Raw genomic sequence first — 13,291 nt, 5'->3', positions numbered from 1 at the left:
CACCAAAATTATGACAGAAGAAGTTAAAAATATATAGTGTTTAATACCATTAAGAAAATACGTGACTACGCATAAGAAACATTCACATTTGCCATAGAATATTTGATCAGTTAATCCGAGTTTTGAAATATGAAGTTAAAACTTTACGACACATACTAATGTATTTAGTGACAGATACAAAATGCGCTACGATTAGTTCATTTGTAAAAGAAGTTTGTTTGACATACTGTCAAGCTTGTACGCCTTAGAACGGGGCTGATCTGTAAGTATTTCAAAATGGACATATCTACTAATGTTACTAGTGTAACATCAATAAAATAGAGAAAAATACAAATCATGTAATTCCATCTGCTAGATTTTTTTGCCGGAGCAAAATTTTATGAGGAAAATATTGCTAGAAATTGCGATTAAACATATACTAGGTTCAAATTAACATAGCAGTTTGTAAATTGAAGTTTTTTATTGCTTCAATCATGGTACATTTGAATAAAAATTCCTTTGGGAAAACCAAAATTTGCTAAATCCATGATTTTTTATATCACTTGTAAACTTTTCCCCTAATCTTAGCGTTTCCAAAAGTTTCAAAGTATATTACCTATCTTGTATATACAAAAGTATATATTCTCCTGATTAAATTATTTTTATCTTATCCCACGACGGAAATGTCGACTTTATAACGCGCAACTTAATTATAACTCCCAGACTTTTGACTAAGGACGATCAATTATTTAATTTATATTTTGACATGATATGAATCACATTAAATGGTAGGCAAACAAGAATTAATGTAGTTCGGCGCCTTCTTATTATAGACATTACACAATTGATTGTTAGTGAGCGCGCTTTCTATAATTTATTGATGTATTTATATTATTTCGACACGGATAACTAGAGTCGGTAGATAATTCATGAGATAGCAAAGACGCTGTACGTTATACAGTTAATTGGCAGTTATATTTCTATGTGATTGTGATTTCTATCGACCTCCGTGATTGTCTTGAGATGACATAAATTCTTAACTATTTATTGGATAGGTACGTTCATAACTAAAAGTACCTATGCACGGTTAGCGGTACGTAATTAAACAGCAAATGGCTCAACCCCCGATGGCATCGTTCTCTGAAAGCTCAATTTCCTCAAAGTTGAGCAAACTTTCTGATCGAATTTTCATTTTATTATTTCATTAGGTGATGATATTGTTCAGTTCAGATTTCGAATGCCCTATGGATGATGCACCAAAACTGACTACGACATTCAACGTTTTTGAAGTAATTACTAAAAGCCGAATTGAATCAAGGGCTTGATTTTAGAAGCTCTCCTCTATTTCGAGTTACTGATTTGTGAGAACAAGAAAGAAAAACAAGAAGCCGTTTTCCATCTTATCAGCACAAAAGAAATCTGCCTCATACCACATAAAAGGCCCATCACTACACAATAAACATGCTAAGTAAATTACTTTATGAACATAAAAGTTTATCACGAGCTTACCATTTACATAAAACTTCAGATACATAGTTTTTTCTACTTTACTCGATATTCGCACAAGTTTGCTTAGAGCACTCAAGTGAGTATTTAGACATCTAATCTCCATATATAGTGTGCCAATTACTTTATTATCGACGCTAATAAGTGAGAATATCGAGTGTATCCACGTTACGAAACCGTAATAGTACGTAATTGTATCGGACACGTCGCAGGTAAGTGAGGTAATCCAACCAGTGGCAGAAGTTAACTGGCTGCGAAGCTGAGGCCGGTTGTTGTGGGGAGCCGCGCCCGGCCGGCTAATACTTGTGAATCTGTGGTAGGGTTCACACCTGAACGCATGCTAATGTTTGCTAATTACCAATGGCGGAAGATAGGTGCTGTTTTACATATGGAAAGATCCTGATGGCAGAAACAATCGAGCTTTAGAGCACGGAACTTGATGGAAGCATCTCATTGTTCCTCAACATGCCCAAAACTCCTGAATGTGCTTAAAATGACTTGATAATAGCTAAGTTTGGGCCATTAAGTGTTGATTGGCAACTGGCAACACGTATGTGGTGTCAGCCCTACTGGTGCACCGCGTATCACACCGGTCGTCGAATGTGGAGCAGGCAGCGGGCCGGCGGCGATGCCTCCGACAAAAAATCAGTGTAAGCTGTACACCAAGGCACCGCGGTCGCGCGCTCGCTCCCGCCACTTCCAGTCAGACGCGTGCCCCTAGCGCACGAACTTACCGCTCCGGCAAACTTACTCGCAACTTCCGAACCTATTCGGCGGTCGAAGCTCTCGATCTTCAACTTTTTCCTCAATTGACTTACTACTCCAGTGGAAATCTAAAGTGAAAAGTGTCATATTGTTAGTTGGTGTGTAAGTTAACAACATATGGCCGTGGCCCGAGGTCCGGTCGTTAGGCTGCGATCGGTCGTGCCGCCTCGCCGATAGAATCACGACCGAGCACGTGTGTGCCTATTGCGTCTGGAGGCTCACCGTTCACTTCACCTATTTTGTCATCTCACACTTGCATTGAACTGTTTTTATTTTCGAAAGTATCGATAGAAACTATATTAGTACCGTGCCTAATTAGGAATCTGACAAACTGAATTGAGCGTAAACGAACACCAATAAATACAAACACACATAGACATGATTTCACTTTGTTATGTACCTAATTGTGAGTCATGTTTTAGTTATTTAATACTTTTATTTACTATGAATTTCTCAATAAATCAGATGGATATAGAATTATTAACTTTTACATTAATTGCCTTTCTTTTTCAATCAATCAAAAGATCATACTTTTTCGACTTTATTCTTCGTGGCCAACACTAATGATAGGTACTTGTAGAATTATATGTATAGAATAGGAACATAAGTACTAATGTGCTTTAAAATATACTTAGATTACTTTTTTTAAAACGCTCTACAAAGTTTTATAGATTCAATTTATTCCACCCCACTCTCTTCGAAGCTGTCTCATTTTTTGCTCAAATCTTTTTAATTAATTCACTGCGTTCAAACCTCTGACGTCTATTGTCTAAGAAATTGACCTCCCAGCTGTTTTTATTTCGAACATAACTCTGAAATCTTTATTGGCGACTGGATGGTAAGAAATGTGGAAACTTTTTCCTAAATAACTAAGTTCCATTAATTTATTGTGAAGTTCGTCCCAATTTTTTGCATATTATTGTACAACTTTTAATGGTATTCTACTATCGCTTTTCCATTACAGGTTTCCGTTTCACAATTTGTCGTGATAAGAATTTATTAACGCACAAATTCGGCCCGAACATGTTGCAATTAAATTAATTGTTATAGGTACGAACTCAATTTAGGATTAATTTAGACTTAAATAGAAAACAAAATACTAACATTATAATTATGATATCATCAAATTACGGCAAACATAAATCAAAAAAGCATAACAAAAACTAGTTTATGTTGGTATCTACGTATAAACTTACCTACTTACTTAACACTGATTAAATATTACTAGGTCAATTAATTTCCGTTCTCATCATATGACGTGTATGTGAGTCGCTATTTTTATCCAAAATAAGATCTACTTAACGGCAATAAATATTATTACGAAACTGATCACCGCTGGTACTAAAACAAAACTTAAAGCTTGCATACAGAAGAAAAAGTTGAAAAAACTAGGATGACGAGAGATATATTCGAAAAAGCGTAAGCAACAGAATTTTTGGGAGGACATAATTAGTGGCTGCAGTTTCATCCGTCCACTACAAAGGGATTTGAGATAATTAGTCACCTCTAAAAGGGCGTCAAATAACTTCCTTAAAGCGGAAATATTTGGCCGTCAGCTTAATGGTCCGAAGTCAATGTGAGATGTTATTAATGTTATTTACTTCATTTATTACTTACAATTAGAGTCGGGCTCTAAAGACTGATTTATTTCACTCATTGCTATAAGGAAGGCCGCTGTAATTAAATTTAATTTACAAACTTGGGTAAAATAGCAACCTTAACACTTCTGATAAAAATGTACGTTCTACCTGTTAGTGCTCTTGTGTAAAAAACTAATTACATATAACATCGCAATTATAAGAAAAATATATATTTAATAGCTGTAACAGATTTCTAATATAAACATGTTCCGAAATTATTTTTAAACGATCGGTAGTAGGTACTCATGTATCTTATACATATAAAACCTGGATTAATCTAAAATTCTATCAGTCCTAAAATAACATTATCAAATACTCGCTGGAATAATGTACTCAATTCAACGAATATGAAACTATAGTGTTAGTTTCAGCAGGAACTTTAGGGATTTGTGGGTCCTACCAAAACATAGAGGTTCGGAAAGTCCCGATTACTTTTTCGTGAAGTTCAGTGCGACCCAGAGGAAAAGTTTTCCATATGGAGTCATGAATAGGCAATTCGCAATATTTCCGATCACGTATCCCCGACTTTGGGCTCTGGCCAAACGTCACCAATATTTTTATTTCAATACTACACCACAAGCTGCGAACTTTCTGTAAGCTTGGAATTAAAAGGAAAAAGAGCTTAGGAAGGCAGCTCTGCAAAGTTCGAGTCAACTTCACTCTTAACTTATAAGGGCTTAGCTATGTACCACACTTTAAGGACTCTAGTCTTACCACAGTTCCACGTTGAGCTCAATCTCATGTTATCTATACTAATATTATAAAGAGGAAAACTTTGTTTGTTTGTTTGGTTGTAATGAATAGGCTCAAAAACTACTGGACAGTTTTTAAAAATTCTTTCACCATTCGAAAACTACATTATCCACGAGTACCATAGGCTATATTTTATCCCGGTACGGGCAGTAGTTACCACGGGACGCGGGTGAAACCGCGGGAAAACGGATAGTTTTTTAATACAATAGAAAAATAAATAAGTAATTTATCCTGAACTTTGTAAAAAAGTTTATGACATTTTCATTACATTTCAGCCTTCCAATAGGGAGTTATTTCCGAACTATCTAATTTATTAGCTTAGTATATTTCTGCACAATCCCTTATAAAGCAATATTGTAAAAGCGTGAGAAAAAGCCTAGTTCCCAAATAAAGTTTGCAGCATATATCTTAAAGACATCTCGTAAGGAAATAGCCATAAAAACTATCGCATGGCCGAAGCCAACATCATGAGCTAGTAGCTACACATATTATAAATCTTTCTAACCGATGTTTGACAACTTGTAACTGTTTTTTTATTAAGATCGACTCCATATCGAAATCTTACGAACAAAATAAAGTCGGCCACAGTGGAGCATTGTTCGATGGTGTACAATCCAGTTCCGTCACAGTACGTGATATACTGGCGTTGGGAGCCTTCTCAGCAAAGGAACACTAATAATGATGATCGTATTGGTATGTAATAAATGTTCCATTGTGTTTACGGTTTAATCTATCGCTTTTTGCTCTCGTTGTGATGTACCGTAACCTGTCTTTACTTAAAGATCGATCGCCTGATATAAACTAATGTAAAAGTATAACAGTCGTTGAACCAATCACTTGACGGAACTGTAAAACTTTACTACCTTGTCGTAATTTTCCACTTCATAATATTTCACCCATTTTCCCCAGTTTTATGTCGTCGCGGTATACGATTATTATTTCTTCCCTAAGAGACGCAGGACCTGCAATTTCCGAAGGTTTCCCTTATCTTATAAAATGATCGGTGGCAATGTCGCAATTATTTACGATATTTTTAAAATCGTCTCCAGCTACTCGTATTCATTGTCGCATTGACACAAAAACATGATAATAAAATATGTATGATTTGATCATCCCTGGTTGTGCTGCACCGTGGGACGTCGCCGGGCGAGTGTTGGCCTTCCTTTAACGGCTAGTGTTCACCAAATAAATTGTTCGAATGTGCAGTTTTACTTCACAAATTATAAAGTCGCAATAAATACGCGTTATATTACTTAATAACGTAGGTATAGCTGAGTTTGGTGGCGTTGCTGGTTGTAATAACTCGGCATTAATCGTATGTCTAGAAAGTGAAATATGCCGCAGCGTCAAACTTTGTACGTTTAAGAGCTTTGTGATTGATGGAGCGGTGAGGATTGTTTTAATACTCGCCTCGCAAGTAATTACTACTCATACAACATGAATGAATACGTGCTAATTTCATTAGATATTAATGTGCCAACTTTTTACATTAACGGTTTAAAACCACAACATTTTAAAACTATGAACAGTCTTGAGAATTTGTGTGGCTTATTTCAAACCAAATATCGTCTTTGCGATACATAAAGATCTGTATTTATGAGTCTAAATGACGATTAACGTGTCTAGTAATCTATATAAATAAAAATGAATTGTTGTTCGTTAGTCTGATTAAAACTCGAGAACGGCTGGGCCGATTGAGCTGATTTTGGTTTTAAAATGTTTGTAGAGGTCCAGGGAAGGTTTGAACGATACGAAGTTCGCGGGATCAGCTAGTCTATGTTAATTTTAAATTCAGATCATTTATGAAACACACCTTGGCCCTTACTAGTTAGTTATGTATAGTACAACCTTACACTTAGATTAACACAAATCAAACGAAGCAAAACGTTCATGCATTTTCCTTTAGCTTTATCTAAGCTTCGTTGTCTATTAGTAAGGAAGCCGAAAAATATTTTTGCAGGAAATGAAATAGCAATTGCCTAATGAAATCTTGATCATAGCGCTACATACAAATGGAGTGCTCAGCCATCAAATCTTATAACATAATTGTGACGCCAGCTTGGCTATCTGACCCAGATGCATGAGTTACTGGCTTCTCTGCTCGATTCCTGTCGACAGCAATCAACGCCCCACGCCCATGACACACGCTGCAAACCCTAACATCATTCATATTCATGTTGTCACTTACACAATGACTAGAGTTATCAAATTGTACGTACGTACTCGCTGTTTTTGTGAGTCAAAGAAGTGAAGATTGAATCAAACATATTCATATCTTTTTAGTATACAAAGAAAATGACTATTTTCCCTGGGAAGTTTTTTCAGAAATAGGAATGTTGTTTAGATTTGGCAGTTTAAACTATACTGTTGATTGGTTAAGAATTTACACAATAAAATATATAATAACATTGAAGTAGGCGAAAAGGTCCTTAAACAAGGCTAAGTACTCGTTTATTACTTTCTGATAGATGATACTTTATAAAACGAGATATCGTTCATTTTATTTACATAGATATTTACAAACAACTAAAAAGCGTCAAAAAATTCGTCCCCATCGCTGTCAACTGGGAGCGTGCCCAAGAGGCTGGCAGCATTACCTCGTTGGATCGCCATGCTGATTCTTTGTCCGAGGTAATAGCCAGCCTTCTGGTCACGAGAAGCGTCAACCAGCCGCCTAGAGAGATCTTTAAATAGAATGTGGGCATTCGGACCTCACGACCCGAGGGTTTCAACCCCAAACGGTTCGAAAAAATACTTTATAAAACACAATGCAAAAATATTATCTTTATTTCTAATAGAATTAAAACTGATCCTATAAATAAAAGAAGAGACTATTTCACGATACACTTTTGTATATCGTGAGAAGTTCATTAGGTATATACTATATACTATGTATTTTATCGTGAAATTGTTTTTCACTACGTACCATGACAACCGGACCATTACAACGTTGTAACAGAGGCCGGTAGCTTCGAAAGATCACTATTAGATAATAGTGACAGCATCAACACTGCAATATATAATGTAACATTTATGTGGCAGTAAAGTTTATCAACTATCCTCCGTACGAGCTCACTCGATGGTATCAGAGCCAGTAATAAACAGAGGATAACATAATACCCGTCTTGCATCCACCTCATCAACGCATAAACTCCGTTTGACGATGTTGAACTACTCTTACGATAGATGGTATGACATAAAATTTGACAGGAAACATGAATACCTACTATCAGTGAATCTCTTCAGTCATTAAAAACTTGAGATTTGAAAAAGGACACAAAAACTATATGAATATGTAATTCCTGCATCTATTTTAACTTGCATATACCTAGATATACCTATATACCACATGGGTATACCTAATATTGTATACCAACTGTTGGTTAAATTAAATTCTGATGTCAATGCCGATGAGGTTACTGCTACAATCTGGTCTAGAATTTAATATTTGTCTATGTGGTTTGGTTTAAAAAATAACAATTTTGTGGAATAAAGTGTAAACATTTATAATGAAATTCAATCTTGGATGGCGTCTAATAGTAGGTACAGGAGCAGTGATTGTTCATTTACCAACTTAACAGTGATTACACTTTATTGAATGGGGGATAATTTTATAAAATTACCAACGTGTGTTCATTAAGTGGGCCTAAAAACGTGTATTTATAGTTTCCTCGACCGTCAATGAAATTACATGTAAACAGCGTTTAATATTTCATCATAGCTTAAAGGAAACTTATGCATTGTAGGGTTGACAAAGAACTTAAATTAGTAGCTTAATAAACGAATTTCAAAGTCATCACTTGGCTAAGATAGAACCGCTTTTGGAGAACGTAGCAAACCAAATTACCACAAGCTTTAAGCGCTCCAAGTACGGCTTCGTAGGCATCCCATCTCCTGGCAAATTACTAGGGATAGTGTAATTGCGATATCCCATGGGAAACTCAATCAGATTTTTGCTTCGTTGCAGCCGGCTCCCTATTACACTGGTCTTAACATAACCGACGAAATGACCTTCACACAAAACAGGCCTGCTGTTAATTTCTTGTTTGCTTACTTAACTCTTTTGTTAACTGTACTTAAGCAGGTAGACGCCATAAATCGTCCTTTCGCGCCACGAAAAGATATGCCCACATGCGTTTATCTACTTATTGCTCAAGACTTGGCTTTGATTCCACTATTACGATACTGCATCGAACTTAATGGATTAAAGTAACAATCTATTATTGTAGTCAGTGCAGTTGGGACATAAATGCCACTCGGATAAGTAGATTAAATAAGTCAATTAAAATAACTTTTAATTCTTTTATTGTTATAAAAGAAATTAAATGGAAAACATGACAATAAATCATTTTTAAAAGGAAAACAGACTCATAAATTAAGCCCATTTTTGAAATGCTTGGTCACAGTTCTTTTAATCGAAGTGTCAGATATTTTCATATTTCTACACACATTAACATCGTACAAACGAGCATGTCATAATTCATACACTTTGTATGACCGAAACCAAACTTCCTCTCCTTTTGTTCCAAATATATTTTACAAGACTGAAATGGTTTGGAAAGAATTATGAGGATGTAAAAGTGACATTAATGCCCACTCGAATAGTCGCGTTAATTAACTAAATAGTTCATTTATGCGTCGCTACGATGAGGTACAAATCTGTAACAATCACACTATGGGACATTAATGGCCTATTAATTATTTATAAATGCAACATATTCATAATTTACATCGCAACGCAGATTACAGGGCAGATAAAGTATTCCAAAATTACACCCAAAAAATCCAATATTGCATAATAATTTCATCGTAAATTATTACGTGTCGTGTTTTGTTTGTAGGATAATATTTAAATTCAGTACAGCTATTATTCTTGCATGTAAATTAACGATGTGATTATTATTATAAAAAGATGCTACACCATACTAAAATTTATTAAATTAAAAACGAGTCGTTATCAAAAATTAAATTTAAAATTCCGAAACAAAAAGCGGCAGTGAAAATGTCTGGACAGATCGCTTAATAAGGGTCCGTAACGAAACAGGGAGTAATCAAAAACAAGTGAAGTGCTGTTAGTGCTCATAAAAAGCTTTTTAAACTGTCCCAGACTTCATAACTGACAACCGCTTAAAGGCCAAAAATTTCACAATTGCTTCCATTTCAAGCAGTTATTCAGATTTCATATGTTGCGAAACAGAAATATGATTTTGTATTGTTACAAGAATTCTGTTGAAGGTATGCACAGTAGAGAAATTAAATTTTATTTCATACCAAACAAATTCCTTTTAATTTTAACTAATGTCTCTAAATCCATTAAACAAAACAGCTAGATACTCTATATACTAGATAGCCTTTTCACAAATTAAGACCAATTGCATTCCAGTGAATCTATTTGTCGAATGACAAACCCAGGTCGATCTACATAAACGCGATTTAAATTTCTTTCTAATTTATTACGCGTCTCAGTCAGACCCCGCCAATAAAGCCAGTTGTCCCTGAAGATTTATAATGGAAATTTCATAAGGAATTTATTTTTAAAACGTACCAATTTCACGACAGCTGGGTAAAATTATCACGCAATTAAAAGGATCATCCCCAAAGGGGACAAAAAGAGGAAGTTTGGTCAATATTCCGAACTGTTGTGATATAGTGCTATTAGGAGCACGGTATTGTCTTGCTCGCCTCGTGTAGAGAGGCAAGACAATATAATTATAGGGACCCCAGATGGCCCATCATTCCATTAAATACCAACAACGTGGTTCGGGTATTAATAGTACGTTCATTTGTATCAAAAGCTTAGCTAACAACCATTATTGACTATCGATATGCTTACTAAGGATTTCTTATCAATTCTGCATTGAATATCGTGTTTGTACGTAAGAAAAAGACAAATGATAAACATCCGATCATCAACTAGCACTAGGAAATGTCGAATGTTTGAAGGTTATCTTCGTGAAAGCGGTCACACCCTCGTCAGGAAATATAACGAGATCATGTTTTACGAGCTTGTTTATCCGAATTCCTATATACATTATATATAGTTACACTCGATTATACATAATTTATCAATACACCAATATCACACTGAAATTCTAGACAACACAGAAAACAGAAATATATTTTCCGGCAATTTACCGCTGTAACCTATTCTGAGTAAAAATTGTGTTGGTATGTTTCCTTGAGTAGAAATTATGATTACATACCGACCTCGTAACTTACGTTAAGTGTTCCAAAACATCAAGTAAATGATCAAAAACAACGGCTTGGGAACAAATACTTCAGTTTCGCCATGTCTCCGTAATGTTTGGCAATAAATTAGGAAGAACAAACAAGCCTTATCTTATCCGTGCCGGTGCGAATCTTGGCCGCAGTCGAAGCCTATCAACTATATTTTCACAGTTTCCGCGCCATTAAACCGACAAATAGAGTCACATATTATGTTATTACACAGAACATTATCTTCGACACATTTATAGTGCGCAATAAACAAAGTTTTGACCGTATTTACCTACTTTCAATTTAGAGCAAACCGTTAAACCAAACTGCATTAGACCTTTCGCTAATTCTACGGTCTATGTTTTCAATCAAATAAATAATAATTAAGCTCATCAACTGAACAGTACTTGCCATTACCAAACCACTACACAATAATAATTATGACATTAAGTACCAGTTCATAAAGTTCTTTTCTTATTCGTGCGAAGATATAAATCAAACTTATTTTTGGCAACTTAATTATCATCATTTTCATAAATGTATTAATTGCTCGTGGAATAAAGGTCATTGCGCAATCGAAGATTAACCCTTTATTAATTTTACGTTTTTAAGTTCACATAACAGTGATAACGGCTGTGGTTAACAATTCCTTTTTTCAATAAACGTTGTAGAACATGAAAGTTTTCTCCATTTTTCAAACAAAAAAATAACTTTAAACTTAGTATCTTGTAACGCTGAATTCGTGCAAATCTATGTGCATTGTATTTATCTATGGTTACGGTCTATAAACACTCATAAAAATGCTTAAATCGTAGATATCTTCGCTTCAAAACTTTTATTATGATTTTAGTTTATATGCAATAAACTCATAAATTGAATGGAAAAAAGTTTAGACATTATTTATTTGTTAAATCTTGGTAAGCTTTTGTGGAAAACACATGACGCATTCAAAACTACTCAAGGTATTTTTGAAAAGTTTTAATTCAACTTGAAACCAAAATATACATATAAGTAAATGTTTTCATATTTTTTCTTAAGTTTAATAAGTAGATGAGTATTATTGAGTAGTTTCTGTGTTTACCTACGTATAGATGCTTGAACTCCGTGAAACTATATCTGCGGTGATAGTTCGTGGAGATTAGTGGGTACTGAACACTGATGCTCGATCTGGCAAGATTTATGTCGGTCTAGCCAGACGGACGACCCGCTCGACTATCCTATCTAAACCTTATGCAATACGTTACTGCCTCATGACTCATCTAATTCGGTGGATTGTAGTTTCTATCCTGACTAAACAAATCAGTCTAGGTACTTACCTAGGTATATTTTATTAGGTTAGGGTTATACAAATGGGTAATTCAATTTCTGACAAATCAAAATTACTCCCTCAAACTTTTAATACAAAAAAGTGATAGGTACTCCAGACGCAAATCAACGGCACGGGCGGCGGCTGATTCATAGCGTATTTCCAATAGGTGTCAAATTTGAATTCAGAGCAGCGGAAGAAACACTTAACGCATTTAAAATTACAAAGTGATGTGTCCCCGGACATGAGAGAGCGCGAAGGAGTGAGTGCGGAGCGGCGGTGATGCGTGCGGCGCATGATGCGCGCGCGCATTGATGGAAGAGTCATGGTCGTCGGGCGGCGCGCCGCTGCTGCGCACGAGGTCGCTGCCGCTGGTGCTGGAGGCGGCGAGCGGCGCTGCGCCCACGCGACAGGCCAAGCTCGACCCGCGCCAGCTTCTGACCCTCACCCGCCACTACTACCCGGAAGGAGGGTGGGGCTGGGGCGTGGCCGCCGCGGCCACTCTCGCGCAGATCCTCGCGCACGGCCTGCATCAGGCCTCCGCTGTCCTCGCCGTGGAAACCGTCAAACGGTTTGGTCCGCAGACCCGCATGCAAGCAGGTAGAATACCCTCAACGGAATAATAGTTTTGATTAGTTCAGCTTGTTTACTAAAAAATACTTTACTGCAAGGAGCACGGTGTTTGTTTAACATAAGTGATTGATACTCTCACAAACCCAACCATCCCTTACTAAAAGAATTTGTCCCAATACCCTTAAAAAGGTGCAAGCCCATAAAATATCCCATATAAAGACGTTACAATTCTGCCTTTTGCTCTGTGTCTATCAGAAATGAAATAAATCTTTATGTGACATATTTCTGCTCCAATGAAATATCGGGAAGGTCAGGATGTTAACGATGTCCGCGTGAGAAAATAATAGGCTTAACCTTTTCGTACATTTGTTATGTTTGCCAATTTTCGGGATATATTGATATAGATCTATGGATTCCGTATGTCAAATCTAGAGGTAAACAAAATCAAATTGGTGAATTACTATGAGTGTACTTGGAAAAGCATCATAGCAGGTGTATAACTAATCATACCTACTTCTGTTCTTGTATCTCATTATTTTTACATTAGAAAAAT

General features: G+C 36.0%; 1 protein-coding gene across 2 annotated transcripts in view; it reads left to right on the top strand.

Moving 5' to 3' along the window:
- The window catches only part of LOC124634000 (monocarboxylate transporter 10-like), an 89,777-nt gene that overhangs the window by 62,392 nt on the left and 14,094 nt on the right, over positions 1–13,291 (top strand). The window contains exons 1-2 of one of the 2 annotated variants that reach the window (XM_047169394.1): positions 2,152–2,352; positions 12,335–12,765. The exons of the other annotated variant lie outside the window; for it this stretch is intronic. Of the exons in view, the coding sequence (XP_047025350.1) occupies positions 12,480–12,765 (286 nt within the window). The 5' untranslated portion in view covers positions 2,152–2,352; positions 12,335–12,479. Of the gene's footprint in view, positions 1–2,151; positions 2,353–12,334; positions 12,766–13,291 lie in introns of those variants that run through there. 2 annotated transcript variants of the gene reach the window in all.

Source organism: Helicoverpa zea, chromosome 10 (genome assembly GCF_022581195.2).
Source record: "Helicoverpa zea isolate HzStark_Cry1AcR chromosome 10, ilHelZeax1.1, whole genome shotgun sequence".
In the NCBI taxonomy this organism is placed as follows: Eukaryota; Metazoa; Arthropoda; class Insecta; order Lepidoptera; family Noctuidae; genus Helicoverpa; species Helicoverpa zea.
This window is presented reverse-complemented; position numbering and strand designations above follow the sequence as displayed.